At 42.9% G+C, this 20,987-nt stretch overlaps 3 protein-coding genes across 5 annotated transcripts; all 3 read right to left on the minus strand.

Moving 5' to 3' along the window:
• Nucleotides 1-181: 181 nt before the first annotated feature.
• klhl3 (kelch-like family member 3) lies at nucleotides 182-9,275 on the minus strand. Of its 3 annotated transcripts, none has more exons than XM_047048730.1 (15): nucleotides 9,147-9,275; nucleotides 8,340-8,459; nucleotides 7,750-7,856; nucleotides 7,443-7,564; nucleotides 6,157-6,319; nucleotides 5,808-5,917; nucleotides 4,851-4,967; nucleotides 4,607-4,756; nucleotides 4,335-4,452; nucleotides 3,843-4,040; nucleotides 3,603-3,704; nucleotides 3,218-3,346; nucleotides 2,956-3,096; nucleotides 2,634-2,777; nucleotides 182-2,445 (listed from the first exon to the last, which is right to left on the minus strand). In XM_047048730.1, the coding sequence occupies exons 1-15, from the start codon at nucleotides 9,164-9,166 to the stop codon at nucleotides 2,417-2,419; spliced, it is 1,770 nt and encodes a 589-aa protein (XP_046904686.1). In that variant the 5' UTR covers nucleotides 9,167-9,275; the 3' UTR covers nucleotides 182-2,416. The 3 variants fall into 3 exon arrangements, with proteins under 3 accessions (XP_046904686.1, XP_046905508.1, XP_046903916.1); XM_047049552.1 differs by having other exon boundaries at nucleotides 3,843-4,007; nucleotides 8,340-8,474; XM_047047960.1 differs by having other exon boundaries at nucleotides 8,340-8,474.
• A 224-nt stretch (nucleotides 9,276-9,499) lies between these two features.
• Nucleotides 9,500-13,033, minus strand: thoc3 (THO complex 3). Its single transcript, XM_047022152.1, has 6 exons — nucleotides 12,638-13,033; nucleotides 11,774-11,930; nucleotides 11,417-11,621; nucleotides 10,872-11,033; nucleotides 10,368-10,468; nucleotides 9,500-10,088 (listed from the first exon to the last, which is right to left on the minus strand). Exons 1-6 carry the CDS (start codon nucleotides 12,815-12,817, stop codon nucleotides 9,925-9,927), a joined length of 969 nt encoding a protein of 322 aa, XP_046878108.1. The 5' UTR covers nucleotides 12,818-13,033; the 3' UTR covers nucleotides 9,500-9,924.
• A 1,123-nt stretch (nucleotides 13,034-14,156) lies between these two features.
• slc25a48 (solute carrier family 25 member 48) lies at nucleotides 14,157-20,270 on the minus strand. Its single transcript, XM_047021469.1, has 8 exons — nucleotides 20,195-20,270; nucleotides 19,782-20,094; nucleotides 19,092-19,135; nucleotides 18,926-18,997; nucleotides 18,328-18,580; nucleotides 17,850-18,131; nucleotides 15,295-15,428; nucleotides 14,157-14,740 (listed from the first exon to the last, which is right to left on the minus strand). The coding sequence occupies exons 2-8, from the start codon at nucleotides 19,861-19,863 to the stop codon at nucleotides 14,636-14,638; spliced, it is 972 nt and encodes a 323-aa protein (XP_046877425.1). The 5' UTR covers nucleotides 19,864-20,094; nucleotides 20,195-20,270; the 3' UTR covers nucleotides 14,157-14,635.
• Nucleotides 20,271-20,987: the final 717 nt, after the last annotated feature.

The following is a 20,987-nucleotide window of genomic DNA, read 5'->3' on the forward strand; positions in this document are numbered from 1 at the left end:
CGTGACTGCTCTCAAAGCAGCATTAGCTTTCTAGCATTCATATTCTGTTTTCATACCTCTAGTCTTCCACCCTTTTGGAATCCCAATTTTCCCTTGATTCTCTCAGATACTTAGATAAACGTACTGCGCAAGTAACGTCATATTCCTACCAGGAGCCTAAGAAAATGGTATGAAACCTGAACCTTGTAAAATGGTTTATTTGTATACATATTAGTTAAATCACAGAAAAACCAACAGCATTCTGATATAAGAAATCCCTTTAGAATAGATTTGACAGTATAGTGTTGACCATGTTGACCACAATGTTTTAAGACCTCTCATCCTTTATCTTTTATTCTTGCTGGAACACAAAGACACAGATTGAGAGTGGATGCATCATATGCATTCTTTCCTGTTCTCTGCTTCGATGTTATGGAAAAATATTGAAACTAGGACAGTCATAACTTGTGCACAATTCTCCACTGTGCACATTAGGACTCCAGCAGAGTAGGGCTTCGTTTTGTGATAGTGAGTGATATGCTTTAATATAGAGAATATCAAACCACTCCACAAACACCGACATTCCTGACTGCGTTCCTGGGATTTCATCACGACATGAAAAATGTGATGATATGTCATGAACATGACCAATGTAAACATCTGCTAATGTCACCAATATCTCTTGACCAGTTCAGCAACATCATGACTGGACTGAATGGGAGACTGTAAAACGTCCATCTAGTCTTCCAGCAGGCTAGCAGAGCTGGCATTTGAACTCCTATTCCACATTTTGGAAAAGCCCATGTAGAAAGTTTCTTGACCTTCTGGGAGAGATTGTCTAGGAAGATCTAAGACCCCTTTTTGAAAAAGTAGAAGGTAAAAAAAGGACACAGCAAATGGAAGCAGGACATCCAATCCGGTCCCTACTTACACAGAACACAGAACTGTGAGCCATAGAACAATGATGGCTCACTGTCGACTGCATTCCAGAATGCTGCTTCATTCCACGTGCCCCCTTTTACCTCCTCCTACAACCTAAAAGGGCTGCGTTCGGGTCTTCTTAGATTTCATCTGCTTCTTTACACTCATCCTGGCATTCAGAGCGGAAGAAACCACAGGTTGCATGAAAGACACCACCAGTAGGAAACGGAACAGGCCCAAGTTAACGTCAAAGTTCAAAATGACAACCAAGGTTAGTTCCTGTAGCACAGTTGTTTGAAGTAAAGCATCATCACTGAGGATCCAGAGATCTTAAGATGAGGTAACAACACACTGTTCTGTCCAAACTCCACACCACTGCTTCAAAATATTGATGGAAAATCCTAAGATGTTTGATTTAGGAAGATTCAGATGGTGCACAAAACAATTTTGATTAAAATACTACAATTAAATATTCACTATAGAGACACTTTTAGTACATCTCACCTTGATATAATATTCAATATACAAGTTGAAATTATTCAATATACAAATTGAAATTAAACAAGTTCCTTATGACGTTTAAAATCATAATCCTCCATCATTCTGTGTGACAGAACAAGTCCGACACAAAAACATCAGTGCCTCTTACTTTCAGAGAGGATATTTCAGTGAGTACTGTAGGAAAAACCTGCAGTATTGGACTCATGTTCCTATCTGGAATGGGTGAAACTGAAATAAGTTGTTTGGTCATTTTAACAGACAAGTCGTCTACATCCAGTATACTACGAAAACAACAAATGCGCTAATGCATTTCGTCCACTTCCTAGTGTGGGCTTTGCAAGTTTGGCACGACTCTAAGCGAGACAAAGGTCTGCATTTGAATTGGCCCTTTGACTCCTGTCCAGCTATTGGCAAGTCCACTGAGTTCCAGAACCTCTGTCGGTCTGTCTATTGGCTACAGGACTAGAGAGTGAGAGTGTCAGGTAGCTGAAGCTGTGTTTATTGCATCATATGAGCAGATTAGTAGTATAGCGTGGTTCTGGTGGGGAAAGTCCCTGGGTTAGCTCAAAGACGTCTCCTCCACTGGTTGGCACAGGGTGTTGTGTCAGACTGAAAACTCTTGCAGTTGCTGCCACATAGCATCATGTTCCACAAACCCGTCCTGGGCACCGCGCCAATACGTCTATCCCACCTGAAATGGCTGTTGTCCGTGTTTAGCAGAGCAACACTCTAAAGTCCTGGGGGGTGAGTCCAAATAGGAGCCAGTGTTCCCACCTGCTCTGAGTCTCTCCTGTTTACTGTGCTTTTCATCCCTCCGTCAGTCTACCGCTTGTGCCCCGCCAGGCCACATTCAGACCAGAATGTTCCGAGACACCGGCAAGTCAGGTGGCCGCGGGGTGAGTAGAGGATTGACTGGCTGGTGGAGGTGTCAGAGGTGGCCTGGTTGGTTTCAGACATGGGCCTGGGAGAGGCTTTCTGGTTCTGGATGGAGGGGCCGCCACAGGGGGGCTGGTAGTCATAAAGGCTTGTCTATCACTGATACGCCTGCAAAGGAAGGGAGGGAGGGAAAATCAGTCGTTTGTCAAGGTACAAGACAGACACAGTGCTGCTATCATACTCGTCTCATTCCTTAATAACCACTTAATATACGCCGAATAGGCAGGTTTAACAGAAACCCAAGCGTTAGCGGTTTCTTGGATGGTGGTTGTGCAGATGGAGGGCGAGGCTCTGACCTGCGTAGCTGCGGCCGTTGCTCATGTTGGTGGGGATCAGGCTCCACTTGTCCGTGGCAGGGTTGTAGAACTCCACCGAGGACAGGTTGCAGGAGCCGTCGTCCCCGCCGATCACGTACAGAAGCCCGTTAATGGCGCTCACCCCTGCAATGTGGAGACGGCGTCAGACGCATCTCGGCGCGAAACAAAAGTGACACACACACGCGACCAACGCGACGGCCCCGTTTTAGAGAACAGCGGGAGAGGAAGAGAGGGCTGGTCCGGGGGGCGGGGCGTGTGTGGGGGGGGGGGGGGGGGGCTGGGAGTTCCTCGCGGATCTCACCTGCGTTTCGGCGACACATGTTCATGTCGCAGGCTTGCCTCCAGGCGTTGGCCGAGGGGTCGTACACCTCCACGCTCTTCCTCACCAGCGGCCCGTCGTGGCCCCCGGCCGCGTACAGCTGCCCGCTGAGCACGCCCACACCTGAGCACCACACGCACACACACACCGCCGCGCTTCACTAAACGGGAAGAGGGGGCAGGGGGGGAGGTCGCACATGGAGCCGGGGTGAGCGGAAGGCCCGCGAGGGGGAGGGCCGTCGTACCTGCTCCGCTGCGCCGGGTGCTCATGTCGGCCACGAAGCTCCACTGGTTGCTGCCGGGGTCGTAGCGCTCCACCGTGCTCAGGCACTGACGCGACGCGCCGTCGTAGCCGCCCACGGCGTACAGCTTCCCTGTGGAATGGCCCAAAGTATTTTAGCAGACGCTCTTATCCAGAGCGACTTACAGTAAGTACAGGGACATTCCCCCTGAGGCAAGTAGGGTGAAGTGCCTTGCCCAAGGACACAACATTAGTTGACCACCGGGATTCGAACCGGCAACCCTAACCGCTCAGCCATCTAACCCCCGCTAACACCCACTGGAGGCACACTGGGACCCGAACAGACGCGCGTGCACACACACACACACACAGAGTGGTTGGCGTCTTACCGTCCACCACCCCCACTCCCACACTGCTTCTCCTGGTGTTCATGGGAGCGACAAACATCCACTCGTTGGTCTTGTAACTGAACGCCTCCACTGAAGACAGACCTGTGGAAGAGAAGAGGGGAGGGAAAAGGGAAGGAGGGAAGAAGAGGGGAATAACGGTGAATAAAGGGACAGAGTTAATGGGTGTGATAGTGAGCCATGTTTGGAGCTGTGAGATGTGTGTGTGTGTGCACCACGCACCAGTGCTGCCATCAAAACCCCCAATGGCGTACAGCAGATCGCCCAGCACAGCCGCCCCCAGGGTGCTGCGCCGCTCTTGCATGCTGGGAACTGTAGTCCACTGGTCCCGAACGCCGTCGTACGCGTCTACCGTCCGGACGCGCAGTGAGCCGTTGAACCCGCCCACTGCGTAAACAAGGCCCGCCATGAAAACCACGCCTGGGGAGGGGGCAGGGAGGGGGCGTGGAGGGGGCGGGGAGGGGCCGATTGGCAGACAAGGTAAGGAAAAGTTATAGAAAAAGGTAAAGAAGAGAGAATGAATAATTTAAGGACAGAGAGATGGTATGGCTGATTGATAGCTGATCACTGATGATGTTTCCATTTCAGTTGAGAGGAAAGTCAATTCCCATAGAGGTGTGCAGGAGGGGATGAGAGCGTAGAGGTGGAGGGTGAGATCAGTGTGGAAAGGGGAGCAGGAGTCAGAGGGAGAGACAGAGAGAGAGAGCGTCTCACCAGCTCGACAGCGTCTGGACGGCAGGTCTGCCACCTGATACCAGCGGTCCTCCTGGAAGTCATAACACTCCACACTCCGGATGGCCTTGGGGGCCTGGCCTCCCACCACTATCATCACCTGGGGGCACGGGGGCACACGATGCGTCTGGGTGTGTGTGTGGTACAGTCTCGTTATGGCAGATCACAGTGATTTTGTGTGTGTATATTTGTATGTGTGTGTGTGTGTGTGTATATTTGTATGTGTGTGTGTGTATATTTGTGTGTGTGTGTACCTTGGGCAGGCTGATGGGCGTGCGTGGCCTCGTGCGGTCAGTCTTGATGAGGTGTCTCTGGTCTGCGGGGAGGAGGTGGTACTTCATGGCTTCGATCAGGAAGTCCTTACACGTGTTGTTGTTCTTGATCAGAGCCTCTTCTTCCACAATCTGTGGAACACACAACCACTTAGACACGCTAGGTTTACTGCCATCCACACACTACATCCTGTTTGTACGTGTGAGTGTGTGTGTGCTTGCACACCTGCACCAGGTAATCTCTGGTGAGGAGGGGCAGACGAACGTGCTCCATCAGCTTGGGCATGTGCTCCAGCCGGGCTTCCTTGTTGTGCTTGATCCAGGCAATCATGGCCTCGAACACCTGGAGCACACACACACACAGAGCTGCTTCGCTTGGCTGGGTATGGCTTTCTTGAAAGAGACATTGGTCTCAACAGGTATCCCCCATGAATAAATAAGGGTTATAAAACAAGGATTGTTCCGGTGCTTGATGCTGATTTGCTCAAAGCCATTGTGACCACATTTAAATTCATACTGACTATCAGTGATGGAATATCACTTCAACAAGTGCACATTTAATGGTGATGTCCTGAATTTTTTTAATAATCACCCCAATCCTTCAAGCCTGTATGCTGTCCTGTGTTGCTTGGCAACCATTTTTCAGCCTTGAGAAACTATATTGCGAACTATAGAACAAACTGATGTCACTGTGTGATTATTATTTAGTGGAATACGACTTGGTAGTCTATGATAACCATTTTAGAAACCGTTTTATAATACAGTAAGCCCTTTGAAGCCCAGATTTTAAAACAGGTAGGCGTTGCTATGCAGGACACCAAGTGAAATCTAAGCCCCTCGTGGTATATTGATTAATTAAAAGATTATATAATATCTTGGGGCACAGAATCCAGTCTATCAAAAAGCATATGATGGATTTAAGCGTAATGGTTTAGTTTTGTCAATATATGTGTGGCAAGGCAGTAAAGTGCTGACATGTTTCAAGGGAGAGAAAGAGAATGTGGTCCTAGTTTAGCAGCTACTGTTCCTTATCCCCACACACAGACACAGACAGCTTGTGTGCTCCTCTCCCATCTCCCCTCCCACACAGAGATCATTAGCAAATCTGGACTGTGTGTCGAGGAGAGAACACAAGGCCGTATCATACGGGAGTCGCTGTGCTGGAACAATCTGGAACACCCACCTTTTCTTCGGTGGACACCGCAAGCTTGTCACTGGATATCAGGCTGCACACCTGCTGCAGGGTCAGGCCCAGGAACTCCTCACCCAGCATCACCTCACAAAAATGCTGCTCTGTTGACACACGTTTTCTTGATCATCTCACATCCTCCTTAAAATGAGACCTCACTCGGTTCCTCCTTTCCCTGACTGAATAGGTGGGAAGGCCTGGGAGATGACCAGCAAAAACAAACAATAATATAACACATCATGGTTCCCGCCTCTCTCTCTGGAGGCCCCTGGCTGCGTGCCTCCAGCCCTGCAGGGCCCCTGGCTGCAGGGCCCCTGGCAGGCCCCCTGGCTGCATCCCTCACCAGCGTATGCGTGGGACTGGTCGAGCAGCTGGCTGCAGGTGTGCAGGTCAGCGAAGGCTCGGATGCCCAAGCAGTTGGTGGGGTGGAGCTGGCTCTGCAGGAACTCACAGCACACCTGTCTGACGTCCATGAGCTGGAGCAGGCTGGCGGCAGGTAACAGCACCTACACAGGGGAAACACATACCCAACTGTAAGTCGACATAAGGCTCCAGTTTCATGTAAAAAAAGAAGAAAAGAATTGCAAGACACACACTGAAACACAATGGGGGTGGGGAGAGGCACATGCTAGAAAAATACAGATAGGACGCTCGGAGTGGGAAACATCCAAATATGGTCTATGCTGAAGGTTACCATATTATGACTTTTAGTACCATTATCTATGAGCTGATAGATTTATGATTGCTAAACAATGGTTTACCGAAAGTAGCATAATATTGCTATCAATGGTGATGCAGTGGTTATGAAGTGACGAAGGTCAGTATGTGCTTTGGTCTCAGGAAGGCTTTGTGACTTGTGTGGTTTCAAGGCTTCTAGCCCGAGTCTGCTGCAGGGGTTGTTTTTCTTGAAGGTTTCAGCAGCCAACAAGGCCGCCATTGCACAAGTCTCTGCCTCTACAAAGGCGGACAGAATCTAGGTCATTCATTCAAAGGCTTTTATTCAGTTTGTTATTATTGCATTTTTCCCTTGGGTATGAGGAGAGATGGGCTGACCTGTAGTGGTTGTACCACACAGCTGTAGCACACTTTTAAAGGCACCAAACTGACTGACTGACTGACTGACTGACACACACACACCCACCCACACACGAACGGACGCGTACACATCCAAAAAATGGTTACACACACGTAGACACACTTTAACAGGGTAAACTTTGCACACAAACACACCCAACAGGATCAAATCCCACAAATGCCTCAATACATTACACACTTGTCCCCTCTCTCTCTCTCTCTCCCACAAACACACACACGTTTCAAACACGGATTTCCTGTCTCTGCATGCACATTTCCTGATCTAATAATGAGAGGAAATGCCCAGCCTGCTGAAGCTCTGGGCAGCTGATGTGCCAGAGAGCCGGGGGTGGAAGACTAGAGGAAAGGCCAAGAGAGCCAATAATACGCCACATGATCCTCCACAGCTACTCCCATAACAAGGGAGACCTGGGTAATAATACAGCATGAAATAGTATTATGTTGACTATGGCCAAGACTACAGGTGCTTGTTAGTCCTTTTTTTTCTCTCCCCTGCTGATGTTAGAATTGGGATGTGAGAGGGAGTTTGTTCACCTGTACGTTGTCCTCGGTCACCTGGATCTCGGCGGTGTAGATGTAATCCACCAACATCCTCAGGGTGTGGCCGTCCACATCCCTGATCTCCACCTGCTGGGCCGTGCTCTCACTCATGGCCCCTACACACACACACGCACACGCACACGCACACACGCACACACACACACACACACACACACTCACACACACGGAGAAAGGAAGGTAGAGACATTCTTGTGAAATCTTTCAAGGGACAAAAGATCCAACTCAACACAAATATTCGATTGGGATTTAAAAAAATGTCACTCTACGCACAACTACGCACCTGTAAACATGGCACAGAAGTAGGGGCTGCATGCAGCCAGGACAACCTTATGGGCCTCCACCTGTATGTTTCCTGCTACGAGGAGCACGTCGCATAGCATCTTTTTACTGGGATCAAAGGAGAAACATGATCAGGCTTTATCCCCATCACATACAATGGACACTGTATGGACATAGTGTGTGGACACTAGCTCGGTAACCAGAGACCTGCAAGTTGAATGTCCTCGCATTTATATGTTCAATCAATCAATATTTTTAGAGCACTTTTCAAAACAACCATGGTAGACCAAAGTGCTGGACAAGAAGTACACAGTTGATCCCCACTTTGCTGAAATAACTGTCTAGACTCTTCTGGGGAGGCTTTCCAATTGATGTCAGAAATGTGATGCAAGATCTCCTTCCATTCAGCCATAAAAACATCAGTGACTAATGTTGGGTGATGAGGCCATGGCTTGTGCTGCTCCCCAAGGCAATTCGGAACTAGTGTGTGTTGCAACTGACCATTTCAATTAACTTCAGCATACTTCTGGCCATACAATGTACATATATTGGCATTGCTTAAAGAAACTGTGAAGGCATCTAGTCATCTACCTTCTCAAGTCATTCATCAGCTGAAACGCTTTCCTCATGTGGGTGTGGTTGAAGGTGTGCATCCCCGCATCCATGGCATCTTCCTCTGAGTCCCAGTTCTTGGACCCGTCAGTCTCTCGACTGATTAGGGATAAACTGAACATGAGCAGAAATACACAAGGATCTTTTAAAAATCGCTACAAGGTTTTAACCCTCCCTGCCTTGAATGAAACGTTCATCAGTGCTTACTCCTACACACAAATATACTGTCTCTTACTGCAGTCACAGGCATCTATCTTTTTGTTGTTGACGGTAGACTATGTTGCTTAACTATACATTACAAAACCAACAGTAGCCTCTGTATGAACGCTCTGTGCTGGCTTGCTAGTAGAAACTACCTCTCTCTGAACTGGACGTAAGATGAGTATTGATGGCTAACTAGCTTGGCTACCTGAAAAATAAACTGGACACGTCGTGAGGGGACACATTTCATATTACTATTAAAAGTGCTTTCCCTTTGTGGACCGTGCAACCTACAATTATGCATTAAAGGCATGCTACAGTCAAGCAGTTGTGATCAAACTTGTTAAGATTATTGGTAGCTAGCCTAGCTAGCGTATGTCTCCACAGCTTAAAAGCTTGCAGAGGTTAGCTTAGCTAGCTAGTTAGTTTTAACGGGAGCTTAGCACCACTAGCTACAAGCAACCCCGTAAATATACAGTTCTCGGTATCTGTAAAGAAACCATGCGGTACATTACTCCACAGATGAAGCTATGATGATGCCAATCAAAAGAATACTGTCTGTATTTGAACATTAAAGAAACTTACCCCATCGTCACACAGTCCATTATTGAGGTGCAGCTCCGTACATGAGCAGCACCGCCTAGGCTGGTTACGGCCTGGCTGTGCACAATAAGTTCGAAGTCCAGCAATACTACTACGGTTGAAGGATAGAGACTAGTTGCCAAGTATATTGCAAGGGTAGCTTATTAGCAAAACTCTTCACGACATTTTCCTGCATCTATTGTCCATCATTTATTCTCTACACAGCTTTACAGAAATATAAGTCTTCTGACAGCTCCGGAATTGATGTTATGATTGGAAGGGGGTGGACTCAATCAATTACTACATCTCTCGGTCTGTTCCTGGTCTCCCATTCTTATGAGTAACGAACCGTAGAAAAACATTACTTTTTTTACTGAAAAACTTGCAAGACTTAAGAAAACATAAACAAAGCATAGCTATAAACGATTTCAAGAGGGCCACAATGTCATTTGACTTCTTGGGGTGCATTAAAAGTAAAAAACTTTGATTTAACAAATGGCACTTTTACTACAACAAACATGAAATTCACCAGTGTAATTTTATGCAGTACAAAACATATGCTAACACTGTAATCCTCAGAATTATACAGAATTTAAACAAAAGATCAAAACAAGTTTTAAATTGTGCCCCTGGTCAAAACAAAATATATTTTCAATTGTGTGTGTGTGTGTCTCATTTCTATTAGTCCTTTGGTTTATAGTCAGTAGACAAAGTACAGTTCATAAGGACTCATCTCCACTTTCAGATGTAGTTTACAGCTATCCAATATAAATAATGGGTTTTAGGAATCATTGGGCAGTCCAAACAGTTTGACAGTTCCTGCCTCTCGGTTGCTGTCGTACTTTCCTTCCTTGTCGTCACAAGCGTATGCCAACAATGGCCTCTTGGGATGCCATGCTACAGTGAACGTCGGTGATTCACACTGAACTTCCCACAGCTTTTCACCTGTGAATCAATCAATATTACATATACCATACTTTTTTTATAGCCCTACGATAACGGTAAAATATACATGATTTAGAATGTTTAGTTATTAACTAGATCAGAAGCTGCCATTATGAAATATTAAAATAATTGTCTCTGTTTCCTTGTTTTGATTGGATTCTTGTTTAAAGGAAATGATTGTTTCATCTATGTAACATTTGTCTCTCTTTACTCACAAGTGCCTGATATTTACACAGGGTCGTTTTAAGGTCTAAGCCAAAACACATGTGTTCTACTAACCTGTCTCAACCTCTGCTATGTCAATGAAGTGATCCTCTGAAGCTGATGCCAACATCTTCCCATCATGACTAAAACTCAAAGTCCTTACTGGCCAGTCCAACCTGATGACAAAACAAAATACATAAATATTTTATGCTTATACTTTGTCTTATGTTTTGTAAGAATCTTTACCTTTTGATTCATGTTGTACCTACAAATCAAACAGTTTGCATCAATAACGGCAAAATCCTAAAAATGGCTGATTACCACAAGCATCTATATAGCAAATTATTGTACTGTCAAACTTTATGAGTGTCATAACTGGCAAGTTTGTTCAACACTGGCCAAGGTAATTTAACCAAACAGGCAGGAAATAAATAAAACCTGATATAAATCCAAATATAGTTAATAAAATGTGACTTTCTGGCATCAGGATTCAACTAATCAAACATTCCATCATACACGGCAGTAATGTGAGGGAGCAAATCTGTTCATCCAAGAAGACCGATAGGAGAAAAGACTAACCTGGAGAAACAGCGAACACAGACCAGCTCCTCCACATTCCACAGACTGACCAGAGCGTCTGCACTTCCTGTTGCAAAGTACTTCCCCGTGGGGTCAAACTTGATGCATATGCAGTTGGAAGGGTGGGCATTGATGGACTGGATAGGCTTCAACTCAGGATAACTGGACAAGTGTAAGAGAGTAACAAATCATTATTAGTTATAAGATCGTATAATCAGCAGTGGTTTGGTGTCGAAGGACAGCAGTTTCCTTAAAACCTTATTATGAAGATTGAGGAACACATGCCCAGTGTTTGAGGAAAGCATGTGTTTAAGGCTATGCAGCATAATGACTACAAATCATAAATACTAATTACAAACACTTGTATTTAGTGTCCTTGTATACAGACGCATAACAACAACACCAATTGTAATTCATTTTTAGCAACTTGGTTTTTATATATGTATACACTATTGTTTATGTATTCAGATAGAAATGAATGCCTCTTATGCTTTCTCTTACTACCACAAACCCTGGAAAAACACTGCAAATACAAATAGTTTTACCTGAGGACGTTGATGCATCCATTTCCATTGGTCAGAAAGAACATGTCGTTGTCATTGTTCCAGGAAATCTCGTTGACCTCAAACTTAAACTGTTCCTCAGCACGTGACCGATGAGTCTTGGCGTCAATGAAGGTGACCACATCATCCTTGTTCCCTACAGCTATCGTCTGACCATCTGGACTCCAGCAGATATTGATATTTTCCCCTAAACACAAACCAAAATACATTTGTTTTTAATAAATTCAGTTTAAAATCTATAAATGAAATGATCGTTATTTTGTATTATTACACAAATCAATGAGTATCACTTCAACAAACAGTAAAATTGGCATGTCAAGTGTATTGTTAGAAACTAACCTTTAGTATTGACAGTGGCTATGCACTTTGTTGTTCTGACGTCCCATATTCGGATGGTCTTGTCTCCTGATGCAGTGACAAAGACGTCTGGGTTGGTTGGATGCCAACACAGCTGGTCAACACTATCTCCATGACCTCTGTAGTTGTTCTCTTTTACCTGTTATGTACATTTAAAGACATGCCAAACGTTTTCAGAATGGACCCACATCGAAAATATTTCTGTACTCTATTCCTCGCGTGGGAGAGAGGGTTTGTTGGCCTACTGACTTTTCTAAGCTACAGACTGGTCTTCCATCTACTGATGTCACTGTGACTGTACCTGACCTGGCCTGAGATTGACAAATTGTTGGCTTCTCCAAACTTAAGGTGCCTGACTGAAAAAGTGAGAAGCACGTATGGATGCACAATGCATAATGTAAGTTTCATGTTAACTTACATATAAGTATGTAAAGTTATGCAAGTAGCATCACATCGCTAGGCTGTACTCGTCTGCCCAATAACAACACTATTTAGGCTTGTGTTCAACAGACCACATTAATGCTTTAATACAGAGGTTGCAGCATTACTAGATGCACTGATTCAATGTGAAAACCAATCACATATGTGGCATAAATAGGTTAAACAGAAAAAGCAACGTGCTGTTTCGTAGCCAAACTAGCATTGTCAAACGAACAAACACATGCGGCCACATACACATGAAATCTCTTTTTATTACTCATTTATTTTCACTAATAACTAGCTAAATTAAACTCATTGTTAAGAATCCAGCGGATATCTTGTTACAGCTAGCTAGTGTAGGTGGAACCTAGAGTAAAGTGAAACAGTACTCTATGTGAAATATCCGTATCGTTCATTAACACTCACCAGTCGGTCTTTTTCCAAGACAAATACGCTTGCAGTTTTGTCAAAAGACCCGGAGGCCAGCCGTCTTCCGTCGCAGCTCCATGCTACAGAATGAACTTTCGCGCTATGCGCAGCAAATTCACGACTTTTATTGTTATTTCTGAAAGTTTCTTGCATCTCTTGATAGTAATGCGACGCCATGTTGAACGCTAATGTCTTCTTCTTCTATTTTTCGACAGGCTGTACGCTGTACATGCTCTGCTGCCTCTCACTGGTCAGGCGACAAAATCACTGATAGCATCGGTCTATGGAAAATCTTCATTGCTTTTCTTCTTCTCTGATGTAAATGCCGGTGCCGTAGCAAGGCACTCAGGATTTGTACGACAGGATTTGTACGCCAAGGCACGCCAGGATTTGTATCCCCTGGCCGCGGGAGCGCGCGTGCACTTAGGAAAGAGGAGTTAACTGCTGCATTTCGAATTCACCTCTTAAATGGAACAAATGGCGACGGGGAAGTTTATTTGTCTGTTACACAAAGGCAACTGTGAATTGTTTAATGCGTCGTTTAGTATATTGTGGATTAATCGACAGTGTTTTCCAAAGTTCCATATTACCATGCACCTTATAGCTGAATAGGCCGACTGATACGTGATTCGACATCACATGCAGGTTTATGAACAATATATTTTTCCAAATATATTATATTATTTCAACGGTCTGTCCTGCCATCATGTGTGTTATTTTCTGTGTTATTTTGGTCACAATGAACAACCTGAGATAATATGGAGATGTCTGCTCTTTTCTAGCAAAAGTTACAGAGGGGATACACGCACGCGCAAGGAAGGGGGAAAAAGGGGAACGGAATTCTCCAAAACACCGGTGTTGTGCCCTCATGCTCCCCGACCTCGAAAAGCAGGTCGATACATAGAGGTTTTAGGTTTACTTGTCTTTTGTAGGCTGTAGGCATGTGAACCTTAGGTCCGTTTTCAGGACAGCTGATATTCTGGATCAGAAGGCTAATTGTTTTTGACCTGAGTAGCCTACCCTACGCGCACGCTAACTGTAACATTCGTAGTTTTTTCCCCATCCGTCTGTCAAAAATTGTGTGTGGGTGCGTGTGTGTGCGAATAAATGTAATTCCACATCCAAAGTAGGAAGATGTTTGTATGGGAAACAGTGTCATCTAGTGTGTGCTCTGCTGGTTGACAATGGTAATAGCATTTTTTTGACTTTCTGTTGTAAAGTAGCCTTTAATTTCCCCTGGGGGATCAATAACACAGCTACACAACTCTACTAAAGGAACATTACAGTAACCTAATAATACAGACTTTCAGCCAACATGTCCATCAGCTGTAGTTATGTAAATATGACAAGACAGTTACGCAAAAGCCCCACATTATCTCATTTTCCAGACAGCATGATAAGGAGTACCGGTATCAGCAGGCTCATTCTTACCTTCACAAACACACTGTATAGTCTATAAAGCTACGATACCCTATTGCCTAAAAAATATTTTGATGTTAGAAAAAAGACACAAGAGCTGTTTTAAATGCTGCATTTATCAAACATATTTATGTATATAACACTTACATTTGCAAGTAACATAGTAAATTAGAAATCTAATTGTAACAATCTTGTGCTTGTGGTTCTTAAGCATATTAAGTGCAAATGATCATCCTTAATAAATACTAGGACTAGGACAATAACAGAAATGTATTCTAAATCTTGATATAGTATATTTACATTTATGGATTAGATTTTTTAAATGTATTCAATTTGTATTCTTTATACAATTATCGTTATTTTCTTAATATAAGAAATAAGTACATAAAATATATACAGCTATTTTCTCATCATTATGGTTATGATGAAATGTACTCTTTCAAGTTACCTCTTGACTCACACTGCATGATAAAGATCAGTGTTAAAAAGCCAGAGGATTTTTGTCAAGATAATTCCATCAATAGGACAGAGGATCATGAGCTGTGACTGTGAATACTATGTGTGTCTGGGTATGTACTAAAGACTCCTGAAGAACTTGAGAGAAAGTTCATAACCTAAAAACATGGTGGCACTCATGGGAAAGCCACGGATTGCATTCACTGTGGCACCACGAAAGAAGACCTGCAGAGACAAGGAAACAGGTAGATTAAAGTACTTCAAGTTAGGGACTGCCTCGAAGGCTTTTGATATTTCATATGAAAACAACCTGAGGCTGATTTTGGTGTCAACTATTAACCAACTTTTGTAAGTAAAACCTATTTCCTCATTGGTGGTGATTGGGTTGATGAACTCAAGTTTATGTTCCTTCAGTTTGGAAACTACAGAGTACCTAAAATTGCGTTTGGCAGAGAGCCGATTTAGTCTTATGACACACATATTACAGAACACCTTTCCCAACTCTAATCAAATTCAAAGTCTGCAGTTTATATGCCAATAAACTATTTTATCGCAATTTATTGTATACTATTACGTGAACGCCCATCTTGCATCAAACCCAAAGTTTATACTAAAATCAGTCACTTATAACTTCTCATATTATATGGGATGATTCAACTACAGGCCCATGTGAGGGCACAAACAGTATGGCTAGGCAAAGGCACTATGAGCATACATTTAAGACAAGGTTAAGTGCTTATTCCTGTGATTTCCCTGAGATGGTTATCAATATTTCCTACCTGTAAACCCTCTGTCTTGTAGCTATGTACTATACAGTGGAGGATACCCCTGTACTTTCTCGGATGGAGGGAATCCGCCTGAAGTCTGCTCTTCACCACATCTGCTGGGGTGGCTGTTACCCAGGAGATGGAGCCTTTAAAAGAGAAAAATCACCAAACATATTCAAACAAGTCAGGTTGAGATTAAAATGGACAACTTCCAAGGGTTGATTTAAAGCTTTCTATACAGAGGTTCATCTCCATAGAATGTTCAACCATTCATCACTAAACACGATGACTTGCAAAAGTAATTAAACCCCTCATCAAGTCGATTGTAAAGGTGACATTGGTTTTATGTTGGTAAATCATTGTCCGGAAAAAAAACTGAAATAACTTGCATGTATTCAACCTTGACACAGAGCCCCAATGGCTAAAATAACCGCTTTGAGTCTTTGGGATAAGTGTACCGACTTTGTACATAGCATAGGAGTGATTTTGCCCATTCTTTTTTGCATATTTGTCCAGGCAGGTTAAAGTTGGACAATTCTTGTGTACTCAAATTTTTACGTGGTGCCACATATTTGAAATGGTATCGCAAATCAGGATATTGACTAGACAACTGTTTGAGCATTGAAAAATGCTATTGGATCTCAACATTCAGAGTTGTGAAACTTTATTGGTCAAGCATCCCATTCGAGTTAGAAATGGCTACTAGTCTCTGCAGGGCTTTCTCAGCAAGCTGGTCACTTCAGCCCCTGGGAGTATGCCACGACAGACTGTAGTGATTGGTGACTCCATCACCCCTTAACATCCAATTATAACCACTAATGACAAGGAGCTGAGCTACCAAAATAGCAGCTAATGTTAGGTTGTCGGGTGAAACTAAGGCTAGAGCAAAAGAGAAAGTTTAGGCACTAGGTAAACAAAGTGGTGATACAGCAGGGACGAGAATAATGCCATAAATGTTGATCCCAATGACTTTACATTGAGATAGTCAGATGTCCCTAAATTAAATGCAGCATTAGCATGTGACCTTGCTTTTATCAAGTGTCTCTTGTCCACTTTTACCTCCCCCACTCCCCCAATTCGAACACAGCTTGTACCTCTTTGCACAGGGTTGTTGCTAAGAAACGTGTAGCACTATGGAACTCCCTGCAGGTGCTGCTTCCCAACCTCATTTTGTATGTATTGTAACTTATGCCGTGCGCCTTCTGCTATAAAAGCAAAAGTGCTAAAATCTGAATCAGAATATTACTTTTAAACTTCAGAGAGAAGAATTATATGTATGTAAGTAATTAATGAATGTATTTCCTAATACATGATTTGGCTTTAGACACATCAAGAGAACCAATCCAACTCCCAAACACTGGATCTAGTCCTTACACTTAACATTTCTGTTATGAAGGAGGGGGAGGGGGGGGGACTATCTTTTGTTGGCCACTTTCACAATTGAACTTTATCAATGGCCTCATAGTTATCATACACTTGGGCTGAGTGAGCTGTATGGGACAGTGGAACTGTTTTCCGTGAAGAATTTGTAAAGGAAAACTCTTGACAAAATAAACACACCAGCCCTTTTGAACCTCTTCCAAAACAAACAACTAATCTCTGCAATGAAGCACATGCAGCACTGTTCAAATTCTTAATTTGATTAAAGGACATGTATTTAGTTTAGTTTTTATTTTGTCTGTAAGATTGTTGGATGTTCACATTTCTATTTTCATTTGGATTTGGGGAGTTGCTGTTGGTTTCTGTGTAGCCTTATTGACACTATAACGATATGTAACGATGAGCTCATTATTCATCATCACTTATTCACCATCCTCAAATTCTTTCATCCATCCCAACCAAATAATTTTCAAATCTTCGTGCACTTGTGCAATGTTGACTTCTGCCCTCATTCATTAGTTTATTACAGCAATTCTGTTAAAAATAAGATCACTTCACAATCACTAGCATTCCTGTGTCAGTTTGATATTAATAGCTGTGTTCTGCATTTAATGCAGAAGGCATTAACTCCCACTAAAAAGAACATCTGCTGTAACAATTGGTCATACAAGGATGGTCATAAGGCATTACTCCTGAGTGCAATCTCTATCATGGGTTTGAATCCAGCTCAGCTAAAAGAAGTAAAGTTCCCTCTCGCAGTGCACAGTGAATACATTGTATTGTGGGTCGGGGTCCCAAACCTTTGCAGATTATGTGCGCTGTTGTGTTAGGACATAAAATAAACAAACAAGGCTCCTTATTACATTTGATGAATCTATAACATTTATAACAGAGATCAAGATACTAAAAAGTCTATTTGTTTTTTCATAGCACATAGCACTAAGCCTATAGGTCAAGGAGGTTATTTACAGTGTCACATGCATTACGCAACTTTGCAGAGGATATGTCTCAGTGCACAACATAGTTGGTAATGTATGTTGTCAAATTCTAGCTTACTCGAGATAGCAGGGGTTATTTCCAGGGAGTGTTTAACCCATTAAAACTAATTTGGACTCCTAGGACTTACTCAATATCTCTGCAATCTTAAATAGGAAGAAGAATAATCCATATAAATACAACATGCTTACCTGCTAGTCCACCAGCCAGCCATATGGAGCTAAAGCAAGGGGAGGACTTGCCATCAGGATTCAGAAGATCACAGAACAACGTGTAGGGGATGAAGTAGAGAGTGTAGCCGGGGACGTCCCTCAAGACCATGGCCCCGGCCCCTCGGTAGAGGCCCTGCAGCCCCTCCGACTGGAGGATGCTGCTGATGCAGTGCAGAGGACCCCTGTAGCCATGCTGACCGGAAATCTCCACAGATTTCAGAGGTATATTACTACTCGTGTTACCAGCAAGGTTCAGGTTCTCTGCATACAGGGTAACAGACATTAAGTGAAAGGTATATTACCTCATCTCAAGCGCACATGTATTATGCTAGACTAACATAACTACACCACACCTGTTTGTTATTACTTAGTATCTTACTGTTCAGCATAAGATGTGTTCATGTCAATGTTTATTCCTAATCAATAAAACGTGAGCCTGCGCATGACCACTGTCTACCTGCTAGAACAGGTCGTGTCTGCATCTGCAGCCTGATCTTCACCAAGTCCACCGGTGCTCCCAGGCTCACTGACACCAGCCCAGTTAGCATGCTAGCTAGTAGCAGGTCCAGCATGCCACACGGATGTCTGATATCGCCATGGCGAAACTTGCTTATAAGTCTCTGTGTGTTGCTGAATAAGCCAAACACCACAGAATTATAGACTGTGATGCTGGCCAAGGGGAAGGAGAGTCCCTTAAAGAAGCCAGACACCTGGAACCAATCAAAAACAATCATGAGAGTCGATACACCAACTCTCTGTTTCAAAAACTATCTTTTGATTCCTGGGTTATAGCTAAATTAAATCAAATGGAGTTTCCCTCAGTCTCAGGAAAAGGTCTCACAGCTGTTCAAAACCTTAAAATATTACTTTGGCCTGTTTATGCTTTGGCATGGCATGGCATTACAAAAAACATTTACAATGTTGCATGCCTACAACGCAGCACATTGGAAACTAAGACTTTTATTGTTAATTCAACCCAGCCTGATGTAATCATCATGACAGACAATCCCTTGTTATTTGGGACCTAAGTTTCAGAGTCAGAGGCGCTTCCTTACTGTTTCTTTTCTGTAGATGGTGAGAACACAATGGAGGGTGTTTTTGTATCCTTTTCCAGCCTGCAACCGAGTCTGTAGGATTCAACAATAAATATACTATTTCTTATTACATCTTTATAAAGATACTAAAACGTCATTGATCAAAATGTAGGAGAAAATAAAGTACCTTTACTGTGTCTAGTGGGTGGCCAACGATAACACTGGAAGCCCCTACAGAAATGAGTACATTGGATTAGTTTTCTATTGCAGTACTGCTTTGTTTATGTAATTTACTATTGTAAGGGCAAGTTTAAAACCTGTTGGTATTCTGACACAACATGTAGCCTATGTGCAGTGTCGTTGATAACATTGGATTATTTTGAACATAAAACGATAATGCAATTTAAGACTCTATTTAACTTTTAGACTCTTCTAACGTTCCAGAAACAATAGTTCAACTGTGCGTCTTCAGAAGACTTCCAACAACATGCATTGTTGCCTACTACAGAGCAGAATATAGACTAACATTTAGAAAATCGATTTATTTTATTTAGGTTTAAAAGTGCAATTTAAAATAACAAAGAGGTCTATTTGATATAAAAATCTGGCCTAACATATGTATTTTTGGCGCTATGATTGTGCAAATTAGGTATGTTTGTTTATTACACCATTTGTCTTATTTCGGTGGCTACGACGCAATTCAAATGAACATTATGTACAGTAGGTCTACTGTAGCCTATAAGGTAGAACACAAACTCACAAAACGTTCATGAAACCTGAATTATTTATTAATCTCTTTCAACTTTCAACACGGCATTTTATGTGAAAACAATTTTAAGGATGCGGATTAACTTTATGCTAATTTTAAATCACTCACCGCCAATCCATCCGGCAATGAAATCTTCTAAGCAAAAAAAGTTCATCGTCGATGCTGCGGCCAACTCTCTCCGTTTTTCCATGATCTTCAAGGGATGAGTCTAAAGACTTTGAACTCATAACATTTAAACCAGCAGTTTATAGACAGCACCGTATAGCCAAGATTAAGTTTGATAGACTACACAAAACTATTTGAAGAAAAACTACGGTGTCTTCGCAAACTATTTGTTGTTTTGCTACTTACATAAAAAAGATCGGACGTATCTGAATGCTTTGAACCAATCAGATTCTCGGATTTCTGTTTGACCCTTTTTCTGCCGAAAGAGTTAAGTTTTCATGAGAATCAGAGCGTTTTGTAGCCTATCACGGAGTGACAAGAATAATGCTACCCAAGCAAATATTTTTCCTACTTACACGTCTCTGATTAATAACATAAGGAAGTCATGCTGGACATGCACTCAGAAGGCCTAGGGAAAAAAAAAAAATGTACATTCCATATGTCCAATTTTGAGAGCGTCTCATGAAAAACAAGCAATTCTCACAAGCAACACACCCTTAAGATTACCCTGTATGTAGGCTAACCCAGATAGCAGCAAGATAAGTAACTTTCAACACTCAGTTGAAAGTTATCCGCAACACAGTAGCCTACACTAACAGCATACGTTTGCATGTTACTGTACAAATACGCTCTGTGAACATAGTTACGTTTACTCAAGACATTGCTTGAAATATATATTAATAAATCCTCAGCCTTGTAGTAAGACGACCGGGTCGCAGACGGTTTCAATATTTGCTGAGATATACTTTAGGAATGTCCCCCATCCAACTCACTGCCTGTAATGTAGGCTAATAATAGTGTTGTCAATTTGCACTGACCACCCACATACACCTGTATGTATTAGGCCAATAAGACAGAACACCTCAAATAAAAACAGAGCCAAACATAAGGTCTGCACATGCTCAGTGTTTATAACTATGTACTTAACTGAATCATGACATTTACAGTGTCTGTGCATTGACAGTGTCTTTAATGATAGCACATCTTAAACTTGCTCTCTGGATTCACAGATTGATTACTTGGTAGGTATTGTGGAACATTAAGGTAAGCAACTGACTTGAGTGGGAGATCTGGGTCCAATTCCCAGGTAAGACAGTGAGGAAATAGTGTGTGGTATCGTTGTTGACAGACAGTAAATAAAAAGTTAAA

Source organism: Hypomesus transpacificus, chromosome 1 (assembly GCF_021917145.1).
Source record: "Hypomesus transpacificus isolate Combined female chromosome 1, fHypTra1, whole genome shotgun sequence".
NCBI classification, from domain to species: Eukaryota; Metazoa; Chordata; class Actinopteri; order Osmeriformes; family Osmeridae; genus Hypomesus; species Hypomesus transpacificus.

Excerpts from the sequence above, each read along its gene's own strand:
- klhl3 (XM_047047960.1), bottom strand. The coding sequence starts at position 9,166 with ATGGACTGTGTGACGATGGG. Across the intron at positions 4,041-4,334 it reads GTCCAGACGCTGTCGAGCTG|GCGTGGTTTTCATGGCGGGC; the intron begins GTGAGACGCTCT and ends CCCCCTCCCCAG. Across the intron at positions 3,097-3,217 it reads CACCCGGCGCAGCGGAGCAG|GTGTGGGCGTGCTCAGCGGG; the intron begins GTACGACGGCCC and ends TGTGGTGCTCAG.
- thoc3 (XM_047022152.1), bottom strand. The coding sequence starts at position 12,817 with ATGGCGTCGCATTACTATCAAGAGATGCAAGAAACTTTCAGAAATAAC. Across the intron at positions 11,622-11,773 it reads AGCCACTGTCAATACTAAAG|GGGAAAATATCAATATCTGC; the intron begins GTTAGTTTCTAA and ends GTTTGTGTTTAG. Across the intron at positions 10,089-10,367 it reads CATAGCAGAGGTTGAGACAG|GTGAAAAGCTGTGGGAAGTT; the intron begins GTTAGTAGAACA and ends ATTGATTCACAG.
- slc25a48 (XM_047021469.1), bottom strand. The coding sequence starts at position 19,863 with ATGGAAAAACGGAGAGAGTTGGCCGCAGCATCGACGATGAACTTTTTT. Across the intron at positions 18,581-18,925 it reads CCATCTACAGAAAAGAAACA|GTGTCTGGCTTCTTTAAGGG; the intron begins GTAAGGAAGCGC and ends GATTGGTTCCAG. Across the intron at positions 14,741-15,294 it reads ACAAGACAGAGGGTTTACAG|GTCTTCTTTCGTGGTGCCAC; the intron begins GTAGGAAATATT and ends TTGTCTCTGCAG.